The sequence below is a fragment of the Euphorbia lathyris genome, chromosome 3 (assembly GCF_963576675.1).
Source record: "Euphorbia lathyris chromosome 3, ddEupLath1.1, whole genome shotgun sequence".
In the NCBI taxonomy this organism is placed as follows: domain Eukaryota; kingdom Viridiplantae; phylum Streptophyta; class Magnoliopsida; order Malpighiales; family Euphorbiaceae; genus Euphorbia; species Euphorbia lathyris.
Window position 1 is genome coordinate 63,426,638 of NC_088912.1, and position 14,959 is coordinate 63,441,596.

Below are 14,959 nucleotides of genomic sequence, written 5' to 3' on the forward strand. Positions count from 1 at the left end.
TCTGTCTTTATAACAAAAGGTGAATTCTCTAAATAATGTCTCTAGGTGGAGCAAGCATGTAAGATTGCCAGCAATTCCCTCTCACAAGCTGATAGAGCTTGGTTTCTAGGGCTAAGACTCTTAGAAAGGAAGCATATAGGCTTACCTTGTTTCATCAAGACTGTTCCAATCTCAGTTCCACTAGCATCACACTCTAGAATAAAGGGTTGTTGGAAATTTGGAAGAGCTAAAACAGGAGCCTCAGTCATAAACTTCTTCAATGCTTAGAAGGCCTTTGTAGCCGCTTCATTCCAATTGAATTGGTCTTTCTTGAGTAAATCAGTAAGTGGTTTACTGATGTGACCATAGCCCTTGATGAATCGTCTATAATATCCTGCCAACCCTAGTAACCCTCTGAGTCCTTTGAGTGTGGTTGGCAGGGGCGAATTAGTCATTACTGAGATCTTAGCTGGATCAAGGGCAACACCTGCTGCTGAGATTATATGGCCCAGATAAGAAACTGATGAAACAACAATCTCGCATTTGGAGCCCTTAGCATAGAGTTGATGAGTCTCTAGAAGTTGAAAGACCTGAGTTAAATGCTCCAAATCGGCTTCCTCACCGGGGTTGTAGATTAAAATATCATCAAAAAACACAAGTACAAACTTCCTCAAGTAAGGTTGAAATATTGTATTCATAAGAGACTGAAAAGTAGCAGGTGAATTTGTTAAACCAAATGGCATAACTAGGAATTCATAATGCCCAGAGTGAGTCTCTTGATACTCAGTATGTTTAATGGCTGAATACAGGGTAATAGGTTCACATGGTCTAACTGCGGATCGAATTCCAGGTTTCAATCCGGTCATAAAATCGGATACATAGTAAGATTCAGTATGATTAGGTGTACCTTTTCCATTTTGAGCTTAGCAGCCTCAAATTGCTCCTGATACAGCAACATAGTGGATTCTTGTTTCAATTGAGAGAGTAGTTGCACTACATCTTCGATCTCAGTTTCCTGGAATTTTTTCTCCACTTCCAGTATAAATTCCTTCCAAGATACATTAGGATTGGATGGAATACAATTCCTATACCATTTCTCAACGCGTCCTTGGAAGTACAAACCAGCCAGCACCACCTTCTTTACTTCAGCAACTTCAAAAATTTCAAAATACTTGAGACACTTACTATCCACAGATCCACATCGCTTCCTTCGAATGTTGGTAAATCACATTGAGGAAGAAGTTTGTTGAGGACTAGAGATTTCTCACTATGAGAAGATTCGCCGATCAGCAAAACAGGATTGCTTACCGAGAATTCCTTTGCTAGGATTTGGAATATAAGCCATAGGAACAATGGTGAAATGGTGGTTTCCGGTGTGGAACCAGGCTGGAAAAGCTTTAGTAAAGTGGTTATAGTATTATGGAGTTTCTCCTCCATCGCTCGTTGAGAATCGCCCTGATCTCATCGGAGCTGCGATTGCTCTGTTAAGAGCTGAGCTATGATCTTCTGATGATCATCCTGTTTAACGCCAATCTTCTCCAGTTTATCTTCAGTTCTCTCATCACGAGCATTGATCAGATCGGTGAGCTCCTTGAGATGGTTTTCTAAGGAATCCATGATTTTCTTAGTTGCTCGAGTGAATTTGAGTTGTTTTTGTACCATAAAAATTCGATCAGAGAACCGAAATATCTGATACCAATGTTATAGCTATGAATTTCTGGGTTAATTGATAGAATTTAGGAAGGAAAGAGAGACATGTTTAGAAGAGAGAATGAGAGAATTAGGAAGGATTAAGAGATTGATTTTCTTCATTGATAAGATTTCCACAAGGAAAGCATGATCTAATATAACAGTTGTACAAGCTGAGATCATGACAATTACACTACAGGACAAAAAAGCAAATAACAGAAAATTCTAACGTGTAGTGTGATGCGCCTAACGGTGTTGGCCCGATAGACTCACTAAGGGATAAGTGTACCCTGTTGTTATCAAGTAATAAAATTTGGACAAGTCCAGGTATCGAATCCACAGGATTTATTCCTATAAGTATCGAGCTACTCGGTCTCTAGTGTTATCTAGGCTTTGGGGGGTTTGAGATTGAGTTTTGATTAAGTTAAGTTACTCCTAATTAAGTTACTCTACTCCTAGGTGATCTTTCAATAAATTAATTACCCGAAGGGATATGGAATGGTACGATAATGATGGATATAGGATGTTCAGACAACCAATTAAAAACCTAATCTAAGTCACTTGTGTCCGAGGCGATTAACCCTAATTATCCTTCTGAGGTTCCTAGTTCGTGATTCCCTTATAAGGCCGAAACTAGCTCTAAGGTTCAGCAATTTGGGCTTAATCATCTATAAGGTCGTCAATCTTATAGGCTCTGACTAGGTCAGATTCAGCTCGCAATATGTGCCAACTTAATTTTTGGATTTATGAATGAGTTAAACCAATCAGATAAAGCGTAAGACAAAGATTAAATAAATAAACCAATTGAACAAAACAAAATCTATATTATCATTAAAGCTGAAGAAATATTGTCACGGAGATACAATTAGCCTAGGATTCATAGACTCTATCAAGAGCTAAACAAGTTACGAAAAGAGTAAGAAAATCCCTTTCAGGGAACCTGTCTACCACTGTAGGCGTCTTCCTAGGACTTAAGGAGGAACCTTGAACAATCCTCGGTGAGCGGAGCTTCGAAGGTTCTTCAATGGAGGTTGAAGGAGATGGAGAGGATTCTTCAAAGGGGAAAGCTAGGGGTTTTACAATAATGAAAGATATTTAAAATACATAATGAAAGTCCTATTTATAGTTGCGGTTCGGCCCCCTGCATTGGCACAAAGAAATGACAAAAGACAGCACCTATCAATTGATGCCCAAACTCTCTACATAGCGAGTACAAGACCACCACCATCCTCCTCCCATTCCTAGTGATGTAGGCTGGAGCAAAATTAAACTCACACAAGACTTCAACAAAAAAGGGCAATGCGGTAGCCTCTTGCTCGCATCTGGTTGGTCTTAATAAACCACCATTTCATTAGGGGCACAAAAATCGTTCTCCCACTTATTAATCGAATGCACTACTGGAATTAGAGCTCAGCCTAGTCGATAACACAATGTCATGGCCCCTATATCTTTGGAGATTATAATATTTTACGCCCCCTCTAAAATCATCACATTCAGTGCCTGCGGCCGTGTAAATGGATCAAAACGAAGGTTCGCAAATGAACTATTGCTCCCTGGCCCCCACAGCCACATCCACTACTACATATCGTAAAACACATTAATGAAAGTCAGCCCAGCCTAGAGAAAAGATTCAGGCAATCTCATCGTCACCACCACTTGGTTCTCACGAACCACACCCCCACTAGGACAAGGAAAAATAGATGGTTTTTTTTACAGCTCTCCTTTTAACCCCCACCACCATTTCACCAACCCCCTCACTCGCCTCCACATACATTGATGGTCCCGAATCTGGTTCAAAAACCTCCTCCAATGACTCCGCCACAACCTCCTCTATTAATGGCTCCACTAGGTTGTCTGAACTAAGATCACTACCAGACATGCTACAGAAACCTCAAGGTTCCCCTCAAACCAGGGGGGGAATATGGAAAAGTAAGGTGGAAAAGAGCAAGAATAAGGTAATGAATCACTGACCTCACAAACTCACCAGAAACAATGGAAGCTCACCAGAAAACACCACACAAACCCCACTGAGACAAACACACAAGAAGGAAACGAAATGCAAAACCAGACAAAAGTGTGGAAGAAAATGGCTTTTATAGCTAGATAAGGAAGCCGAAGAGTTGCATGCATTTGGAGGGAGAAACCATTTATGACACTTGACACATCGCAATAAATGTAGCCGCCAAAATCATTATTTAACTGCAGATTAGGCCACATGGTAACAGTACCGACAAACAGTCGCCAAAATCATTTAAAATAGCACACTCATATATGACAAACAAGATTCACAAATCCACAAACATATCTCATCCTCTTCACCCAGGAACACCATTCGAAGCATCGGACGCACGCAGTGACTCAGCTCTACCAAAAGGGAGGGGGGGACTTATGACAAAGCATCTAAGACCCTTCGACATTAGACGGTCCATCGCGTCAAGCACTTGTGACCCTTCAATGTTAGAGATTCCATCGCGTTCGGATGCCTATGAGACTTCCCCTAGACAGAGCTGAGGGTCCAAAGGTACTAAAGTCATTTTCCATCTCACACTCCAAAACTTATAAATAAAACCACTAGTCACCATAATAAAGGATGGTAACATTCTCTCACTACTTTCTCTCTCTACTCTTACCTTTCCCTTGTATCTTCTACTCACTAACTTGATGGTCAAAGTATACCTTAGGGACCGATACCGATGCAGGTTTCTGGACGATCTGCACAGATCTCGACTTCTCATCATACTCTAATCAAATAAATTTTAATTAATCATGTATATTGGAAATATTTTCTTTTGTATTTGGATAGTTTTTTTTTTTAATTTAGATATGTTAAATGTGTCAATTAATTTTTCTCTGAAGCGAACTGAAGACATCTTCTAGTTTTCGTTAAAAACTAAAATCCCCAAAACCCAAAGTCTAACAATTGAAAAAACCGTCGTATATATGAAAAATAAAAGAAATCTATTGATGTTCCTTAGACCGCCTCTAACCTACTTGTTCATTTTTTTTGCTACCTTAAAATCTTTTTTTTTTCATTTTCTTTCTATGTTTTGGTGTTGCTACAATAAATTTACTCCAATCTATTTCACCATTTTATCTTTCCAAACAAAAAGATTCCTTCCAAATAATAAATTTTTATTCAATAATAATCACAAATATATATATATATATATATATATATATATAAATAAAAATAAGTAAAAGAAATTAATAAAATAATAAATAATATTGCAGTATATTTTTAATATAACATCAATTTTGTATCTTTTTCTTCCTGAACTTATTCAAAAAGCTTGGTTAGTCCACTGAACTTTTAAAGTCTCCTCAACTTGCATAAAATATTCAGTTAGTCCCATGAACTTACATAAAATGCAATCAATTAATCACTCAGTTTTTCAAAAAAAAAAAAAAGCAAGTTAAAAGCGCAAGATGTGTTACACGCGTCTTTAAAAAAAAAATAAAACGACTAAGATCATAATATGTGATTCTAATATTAGATAAAACAAGTATTACAGTTGAACAAGTAAGAACTTTATTTTTAACTATATTGTGAATTATGTAATAACATTCTAAGAAGTGAAACACATCGTCCGCATGCAACTTACTTTTTTTTTTTTTTTTGCAACCGAGTGGTTGATTGATTACATTTATGCAAGTTCGGCGGATTAACTGAACATTTTATATAAATTGAAGAGGCATTCGGAATATTTTAAAAGTTGAAGAGGTGAATCAAACTTCTTAAACAAGTTTAGATGGACAAATGATGTACCATATGCTTCAAATTAATACCGGCTGGAGAGCCAACCGGCATCATCTATAAATTTAAGGTTAATTTTGCACTCCCGTTGAAGGAAACTATTCGAATTAGATTTTGATGTTCTTCGCTTGTTGTTGTAACTGTTCCATCATTCTATGCTGCGTGACCCCTTTCAAACCAAGAATCCCTCTTACTTTTCATTCATCATAAGTATGTATTTGGAAGGTTTGGATTAGGTTTTTTCATTTTTTGGTTTGGGAATAGGTTTGGACTAAGCTATCAACTTTAGATCCTTAATTATACTACCTTATTGAGTATTATTGCTCTTTAACATCAATATTAGGAATACTTTTATAGTTTGTTTTTAAAAAATTGAAACGTCAATTAAAGTTACTTTGATTGTCATAATGACATTGACCGCCTCACTCTGCTTCATCTTCCTCTCCTTTATCTTCAGAGCCGCCACTTCCACCATCGCCACTGACCACATTGTACATTATAAGAAAGGATGGGATCTTGGAATCAACTATGTTCCAATCATGAAATATTTAGCACACTTGTCACGTCCAATTCTTTTGGAGTACACTTCTAATATTAGCAAGAGATAAAGATAAAGGTTTTGAAAGAACGTAGTAAGTGGTGCACGAAGTTTCCTCACTCGTTACAGGAAGTGAACGGTTGAAAACTTCCTCTCTACCGGCTGGAACATTGAACTATGACATATCATCTAAACAAATGATTAAATCACCCAAGGTATATCGAATGTGGAGATTGCCTCACATATTTAAGGCATATTTAACAAACTTGATGAGCTGGAGCTGGACCTGGCTGTTGTGAAGCACGTTTGTTGCGGGTTAGAATCGGTTAACAACTGTTAAACGTCTTGTTTGTATAGATATCAGGCCAGGTGTAATTGTTATTGTTCATTAATAAAATAACAGAGCATTTTCTTCTTCTTCACCTCTCTCACAAACTACACTCTATCTATGATTGCAAATTGCAAAATTTGAATCTAATATGATTATATTCTGAGACTATCTATGAAAGAAGCTCAAATACACTCTACATTTATGCATATCATATATGAATTGGACATGTTTCTTGTCTATCCATCTATCGTCTTTGGTAATTTAAGAACCTAATTGAGAGAGCAAAGGTAAATGCAAAGAGCGTTGCAAACCCAACCACTGCAGCTGCAATTGCTCCTAGAAGCTCATGCTTAAAATCGAAGTAACTACGTACAAAATCTTCCACGGTGTCACCTGACTCTGTAGTGTGCTTTATATCTCCAAACTGTGACGAAACTAATCCATACAGCGTGTATGCAACTGGACAAAGCCATGCATACCATCTCCACCACACAGGTATCCTCTGTTATAGATAAAACCAGAGAATGTAAACAACTATGTATTATTAATCCTCAGTGTATTAAATGGACAAAAGAAACCCGGAACATGAATAATTGAAGTTGCAGAAAATTACCGTTCGTGGAACTATAAATCCAGAAAATATATTCCACAGTGAAAAGAATGCAGATGAAACTATGGAGGCCACTTGCTGATTTGGTGTTACTGCAACAGCCATCATGCCATAGAATGTGTAATACGATAATGTGAAATACATGAAGAATAGATACCAGAAGAACTTGGCAGCAGTCCATTCAAATCCAATCATTGGGTAGACTATAACACCGTATACTAGAGCTTGTGAGAAAATGTATGGAAACTCAATCACAACCTGCAACCAGAAGGAGAAAAGTAAGAAATTAATTTATATTCGGATTCTTCCTGGGAGGAGTTCTGTAATGATCTAAATATGTTACCTGTGCAAAGGCATAGGGAAAGGGTGAATACATCCCAGCAGCTCTTTCTCTGTAGAAGACGGTTCTTTCAACAGCAACTACTGGCTGCACTGATGTTGCATTTTGGACACCAAGGAAGATAATTGTTGCAAACATCGATCCCATTGCATTGAAAAGATCTTGTCTCTTTGTCCTATAATTCGAGACAAAATTATTAAACTAGAAAAGCATATCTATACAAGTGGAGTACAAAGTTCCATAACATTTGTAGCAATTTACATTTTTGAACCAAGATCCCAAAACATTGTCCCAAACATAAAAGCTGTGAAAGTTGTGAGGAAGAATCTCACGGCCGTGTACTGAGGATTACGCCAATATGACCAGTGCTGCTTCCATAAGCAAGCCATGCATTGAGTGAAAAATGACTGTGAGTACTCTGTAGGAAAATACAGTTCATTTGAACCTGGAGCAGGCGTGCTTAGCTCCTCGATAAGTTCTTGGTTTCTCCTGAAAGACATGATACACATCAGCAACAAATTGAAAAGGTGACTTCATCTCCAAATTTCTTGATAATTTCTCTACTTATTTTTCAGTCTTCACAATTCATAGTTGAAGTAGATAAGTTAGCAAGTAGAATCACCTGTTTAGTTCTGAATTTCTGTAGATATCGGCAAAATCTATGCCCAAAACCTTTTCCTGAACTGCAGAAGTAACTTCTAACATCCATGTTGCGGGATTGTAGCCATTTTTAAGGTTAGGAACTCCTTGAATAGCCTGGATGTAATGAAAGGAAAATAAATTAGCTGGAGGTGAGTGACAAGGGTCAAAAATCGATTTCTCTAAGACTTGATCATCCATTATTTAATACCTCAAAGTACTTGATCAGATGGCAAGAATGATGACCCAATGGTCCGACGTATATCTCTTGTCCTCCTCGCTTCATTAGGAAGAGCTGCAGGCATCACCACAATATATATTGATCAAACAGCTATGTTGAGAGTAAAGAATCAACTCTTGACATCTGCTAAAGTTACCTCATCAAAAGCTTCAAAAATGTGGATGCTGGGTTGATGGATAGTGCACACAACTGTTCTTCCAGTGTCCACAGTGTTCCTAACTGTTCTCATAACAATTGCAGCAGCTCTTGCATCTAACCCTGAAGTTGGCTCATCCATGAATATTATAGAAGGGTTTGCCACTAGCTCAACCGCAATAGTTAGCCTTTTGCGCTGTTCCGTAGATAGGCCACTCACACCAGGCAAGCCCACTAGTGCTTGCCTCAACGGCTTCAATTCCACAAGCTCCATAACTTCCTCTATGAACATCTGCAAAAAAAGTTCTCATTGGAAATTAGTCAACATGATCTCCATATTTCATGTTTCCTGTCAGAAATGAATTCAGGGCACGGGAACCTACCTTTCTAGTTTCTGTGTTCACCTCTGGAGATAGGCGAACCCAAGCTGAGTAAAGCAGAGATTCATAGACAGTAACATTTGGAGAATGAATGTCATTTTGCTCACAGTATCCAGAAATTCTAGTAAACGTTTCTTGCTTCTTAGGATAGCCAGATATTGTGATGTTTCCTTCTATATAGCCTCTGGTTTTTCTGCCAGCTAGCACATCCATCAGAGTTGTTTTACCGGCACCACTAACACCCATTAGAGCTGTCAGAACACCTGGCCTGAAAGAACCACTTACACCCTTCAAAAGCTCTAATTTTTCTTCTGTCACACCCTGACTTTTCATTTCCTGAAAACGCCAATTCACCACCAATCACTGAAATCCAATTTTGGGTCTAGAACAGTTTCCACAACCATAAGTTTTTCTCTACTTTACCTGTGGCATGTCCACCGAGTACCTAATATCATTGAAGGTGATGTAATGTGGTTCAAATGGAAGAACCATTCCCTTTCTCGAATGATGGGTTTCTTCAACTATGACTTCTGTCCTCAATGATGAGAAACCGGATGAGCTACCTTTCCTGCTTTTGATGAGTTTTCTTCCAGATTCTTTGCCTGGATTTTCTTCTGATACAACAGCTTGCGGCTTCTGCATTGCTGTACAGAATAATTTGGAGCACATTAGACTGCAAGTCACTGGAGAAACATAAACTATAGAGGTAGAAGATACTTACGTCCGAGGAATGTGAGAGCTAGAGTGAATAAGAAGTTGTATAGCAGAGTGAATCCAACCAATGCCCCTACTCCTATCCAATACCAATATGCTTGCATGAAGAATCCTCGGGAATTCAGAACTTGAACTCCTAACGGTTCTGTTGAGTTTGGGAGAACCTTTGGAAAACAATTTATATCAAAATGCAAAAAGAGAAATATGAATGGTGGTAGAATTGTTTTACATATTTACCTTACTCCAACTCTTTCCAAGGAATTCATTAACTACTATTGCATTCTGCCCATACATCAATGGAGATATCCAGTATCCCCATATCCACCATTTCTTGATGTGATCTGCACCATTGGATTTAGCATTCTGATGGTTAATTTTTGACAGGGAGATTATTAATCTCCTAAGTTATAAAAAAAAAAAAAAAAAAAACTAATTAGATAATAATACCTCTTGACAAGACGAAGCCACCTAAAGCAAACAGCTCAATAAGTGTAAACGCTCCAAAGGTATTGGCAACAATCATGTTCTGTCCCACTGCAGCAATAAACCGAAACAATGCTGAAGCCATCTGGCTAACAAGGACAAGCACAAGGTACTGCTTGAATAACCTGCAAAAATTACATCAATTATGCATCAGCTGCAAGACAAGAAGTGCTCTGCAAGTTCCAAAAACAAAAGTATAAAAGCTTGTTACCTTCCAATATTGGGATCATATCCTATAGCATAATAGGTAAGGAACACCCAAATAGCATCTTGTAGAAGTACTAGAGGTACTTTAATGATCCATGGTGGAAGAGAATATGCCCATGCAGGATAGAATAGGAGGTCCCTTTGTTTGTAAAATATCGGAAGCTTTGCAATGGTCATTGAAATTTCTGATATACCATTGAACATTATGAAGACCACTGAGTAGAATAAAGCACCCATGTAAATTCCGCCATCAATTACTGAGTCACGGTGCATCGCAGTCCGGAAGAAGATTGTCATTCCGACGATTGCCATTATTACAAGCTAGTAACAAGAAAGAAAAGACAGAAAAATGATAATCCTATAGGCACTTATATTATAAAAAAGATGTTGATACTCACTTGGGCTAGCTTGAATGTGTAGACAAATGAGTTCCTTTTCATGAGCAAGAGCTCTCTTGCAAAGCAAACCTTAAGCAGCTCCATTTTCCCAACTCCGTATTTTTTAGTCATTAGAGCAGCAGGGTGGCTCTTGGCCTTGTCAAATGGAGTTGAAAGTTCATTTTGCATTTCTTGTCCAACGTGGAATGACTGAAATGCCTCAGAAAATTCCTTGGCTGTGATAAAACTGTAAGGCTGATCTTTATTTGCCCAATATTGATGTTGATCTTTTCTTGATGTTACCTACAACATTAAACATGAGGCTTCTATCAGTAAAAACAAAGACAGATTAAAAATGAACGTATTCTTGCTTACTTCTTGCAAAAAATCAGCTACTCCTTTCCTTTCAGGGCACTTGAAGCCCATATATTCAAAAAACTCTAGTGCATGTTCACGAGGACCCTGGTATACGATTTGGCCATCAGATAGGAGAATAATGTCGTCAAAGAGATCATAAGTCTCGGGTGCTGGCTGAAGGAGAGAGACAACAGCAGTTCCATTAAGAATGTGAATAGATTGCTTGATTGAGTTCACGATTTGGTAGGTTGTTGAACTATCCAAGCCAGTAGAAATTTCATCCATGAACAGCGCTTTTGCTGGTCCGACTAGCATTTCACCTACCATTTGATTTTTGACACTCTCACTCTGTATGCTATGATGAGTTGTAGATATTTAAGTGTAGAAAAGAGCTAATTGAGGTCTCCTACCGCTTGTGAGACGCTTCCTTTGCCCTCCAGAGATACCCCTTAATATTTCATTCCCCACCATAGTATCTGCACAAGCTTCTAATCCTAAAACCTAAAGATTAGGCAAAAACACCTTGTAAGAATATCATCTTTTTAGACTTTTCGAAAATCTAAAGATCAAAGTTACTTCCTTGCTCACAGAATACCTTAAGAACATATTCCGTGACCACACTAGCCTCCTGACCTTCGGTAGCAACTGCCTAAACCAGGAATAAAAATCAATTAATGTAAAGGTAACAAAATAATAATCCAAATAATCTATTAGATTATGTCCTTGTCTTAAACACAACACAGTTACTTGTTTAACAGTTTTTCTGACCTTCATATAGACATCAATATCAGGATCGGGCTTAATGTTTGATTCCTTCTCTCTTCTTAATAACTCTGCTAACATCTCTACCAATTGAAAAAATATAAATTCATTGTTAGCTAAATATTATGTTTTGAGTTAGCTTGTAATTTTCGTTTCCGTATATCAAACTTTTTTTTTGTTTGAAAACTATATCAAACTTATTTAATCAATAGCCAATCCAATCTAATTCCTAACAGTATGCTAACCATATCTGTGACCAATCCCTTGGCATCTGGCGGAAAATTCCAGAGTTTCTCTCACAGTCATTTCTGGTATATGAGTATCATTTTGGCTGATATATGCAGCTGTTCTTTGGGGCACAAATTCGTTCATCTCGTGAACGTTATAAGTAACCGTCCCGGAAAACTGTAGAAGAAATCCAATCTCTCAATTATAAAAAGAAGGCAATTATTGGGGGGAAAAAAGTACGAAAAAAAGTTCAAAGCCAGAATGAGATATAAAGCTGAAAATTGTCTAATAATCACTTTTAATCTAGGATCAAGTTTTCCTGCCAAAGCTAATAAAAGGGTGGTCTTTCCAGAACTTGGAGGACCCAAAAGTAATGTGATTCTGCAATACAAACATATTTCAAAAAATTAAAAAAAAAAAATCTGAAGTAAGCATGGATAAAGAGAAAATAATTGAGTTAAGTTTCATTGCACCTTCTTGGTGTGATGATTCCACTAATGTCTTGAAGGATGGACAGACGTGTTTTTCTAGTTGGAAGGATATGAAGAGCATTCAATAAACCCTTTACAAATTGGAAACGAAATCAGCTACTTAATCAAAATTGAGAAATCAAATTGGAGATCTTGATCAAAATGTGTAGAATTGGTCACCTCTAGAATATCAACGGAGAAGTTAAGGAATGTGGGTAAAGCTCTGCTTCCCACATGAGCTTCTGTTTCAATAGTTAGATTCTCAAATCGGACTTCAATGGTAGGGAATTCAATTCCAACCCTGAACAAACTCAGCATTCAAAAATTAACAATCTTTCCCCTCCCCTCCCCATACCATACATATACTAACAAAGTAGCAAATTTGGTTACCTTTGGAATCGATCCTTGAGCTTCAACAAGAACCTCTCGTTATCTGCTTCTGCAACTTGAACCAATCTATCAAGCAAAGTCTTTGTTCGTTGAAATCCAAGGTTTGCAACATCAATTTCAGTGACTCCTCCTTTGGAAGTGGTGAATAAAGCTTTCTTGAGACGATCATAGGTAGGTAGTCTTTGAATTGCAGCCCATTTTAAACCTTGTTCATCATCTCCATCTTCTCTTGAAGATTTGGGGAAGCCTTGAGCGGCATTGTTTCTCCATATAAAAGAGTCGGGTCTTCGCAAACTACCACCTGCTACATAAAGTTGAGCAACTTCCATTTACCAACTTCAAGAAAACGTTAACCGAGCAAAGAGTTTATTGTTTAGTTTCCTGTATATATAATGGAATTCAGATTCGTGTGCTTTTAGGAATGCAGTGGTCGCTACTCTATCTATAGAGACATCAGGCCATGATTCAAGCGTTTCCACGTGTGTAATAAAAGAGAAACTCAAATAATAAATCCCACCATTATTTGTTAACAACAATCATGAAGGTTTAAAAGGATTAAAAATGCAAGTACGTAGAGTCCAGCTTTAGCAAATAAAGATATTTTCAGTGGGTAACTAACCTGTCAGTTTGATAAAAAAGTTGAGGCAATATTGTTCTTCTTTCTGCAAAATATTGCTCTTCCCATAATCCTTTGACCAAAATCGTAGAACACAAGTTGGATTTGCTAAAGACTCTAGTGTTACCCGATGACTCCATTCTCACCGCTTAACGAAGTAAGATCACACTAGTTAATTGGAAATGGTATCGTTTTGAATTAGTATAAAGGAGTTTAGGGATTTTTCAATTGCCAAGGAGGAACAAAGGTCGTTGACATCAACACTAATTTCTTTCCTCTTTTAACCTCTGAATCCGTAGAGAGTCCTTCCTTGCCTCTCTACAGCGCATAAACCACATCCATAGCAGTCACCGTCTTCCTCCTGGCGTAGGTCACAGCACAGCATCACGAATCACATTCTCCAACAACCTCCTCAGAGCTCCACGAGTTTAAGCAAAATCGTTTCACCAAAAAGAGGAAGATTTTGCAGAGAAGAAGAACTAGAGAGAGAGAGAGAGCGTGGATGCAGAGAGTGTCATTTCTTTTTTTTCTTTTTTTGGTATTATTTAGTTCAAAGTTTGAACCTATTTAACTAGTTAACACATATATTTCTAAGTTTTGTACAAGTCAATTTTTGAAGTCTTTTGATGATTTAGAGGGTTAATTTCAAAAGAATTCATTGTAATCACTGTAATTATTAATGGTACGTTGGATGGACCAATTTTGAAAAAAATAGGAGAAAATATAGACCTGGCAATTATCGTGTTCGAGTCGTGTTCGTGTCGTGTCATTTCGGGTTCGTGTCAAAAAGAGTAAACCCAAATCCAACCCAAAAACTTTCGTGTCAAAGTCGTGTTAACCTGTTCGGGTTAGTGTCGATTTCGTGTCGTGTTTTCGGGTTACATGTAATTTTGTTATGCATATATATTAATAATAACTCTTAAAAATATAAGAAGATATGGTACTGTTTTTAAACATTTTATATCATTTTTAGATTAGTATGTTAACAATAATTATCGAAAAGTTCGATAATATCATGTTAGAGGGTCATGTAATGTGTTTATAACAATTTAGGAAATTCAAATCAATATTTGCAATTAATAATTATAATTTTATTATCTTTATTAATAAAGTGACATAAAAAAACACTAGAGAATATAACAATAATTTTCAATATCCGTGTCATTTCGTGTCGTTTTCGGGTTCACTTATCAACACTAACCCAACTCAAAAATTAGCGTGTCGGTTTCGTGTCAACCCAAAAATGACCTATTACCTATTTAGCTCAACACTAACACTAAAAATTCGTGTCGTGTTCGTGTCGTGTAATCGGGTCGTGTGTCATTTTGCCACCTCTAAGAAAATACTTCCGACCAATCAATTCATGATATATGCATATATAGTTTTTCTTTCTACCAATCATATCAATCTAATGGGATTTAAAATGATTTTCATTGGTCGAGAGTATTACTTTCGGAGTACTGTAAAATTTCTCAAAAAATAGATAGAGACCCTCCAACCACTAGGCACAATAAAATAAACTATAGCATTAATAAATCGTAGGATACTGTCTTCTCTAATACCATTATTCATTCGCAAAACATTCACTACATTAAAACACTTTTCTGAAAATATTTTCTCATAATGGTTGAATACTTTCTTCTTATTTTAATGAGTCCCACATGTAATAAAATTTTTATTTTTTTATTTTAATCCAATTTTTTAGATCATTATCACTTA

At 37.1% G+C, this 14,959-nt stretch overlaps 1 protein-coding gene across 2 annotated transcripts; it reads right to left on the bottom strand.

Moving 5' to 3' along the window:
• Positions 1-6,435: 6,435 nt before the first annotated feature.
• On the bottom strand, positions 6,436-13,040 carry LOC136222071 (pleiotropic drug resistance protein 1-like). Of its 2 annotated transcripts, XM_066009549.1 has the most exons (23): positions 12,625-13,040; positions 12,415-12,535; positions 12,238-12,326; positions 12,061-12,145; positions 11,782-11,941; positions 11,543-11,619; positions 11,370-11,423; positions 11,185-11,275; positions 10,793-11,094; positions 10,439-10,720; positions 10,045-10,361; positions 9,798-9,958; positions 9,588-9,691; positions 9,358-9,514; positions 9,060-9,280; positions 8,640-8,972; positions 8,258-8,548; positions 8,092-8,175; positions 7,864-7,997; positions 7,503-7,730; positions 7,245-7,416; positions 6,905-7,159; positions 6,436-6,793 (listed from the first exon to the last, which is right to left on the bottom strand). In XM_066009549.1, exons 1-23 carry the CDS (start codon positions 12,951-12,953, stop codon positions 6,536-6,538), a joined length of 4,305 nt encoding a protein of 1,434 aa, XP_065865621.1. In that variant the 5' UTR covers positions 12,954-13,040; the 3' UTR covers positions 6,436-6,535. The 2 variants fall into 2 exon arrangements, with proteins under 2 accessions (XP_065865621.1, XP_065865622.1); XM_066009550.1 differs by lacking the exons at positions 12,061-12,145; positions 12,415-12,535; positions 12,625-13,040.
• Positions 13,041-14,959: the final 1,919 nt, after the last annotated feature.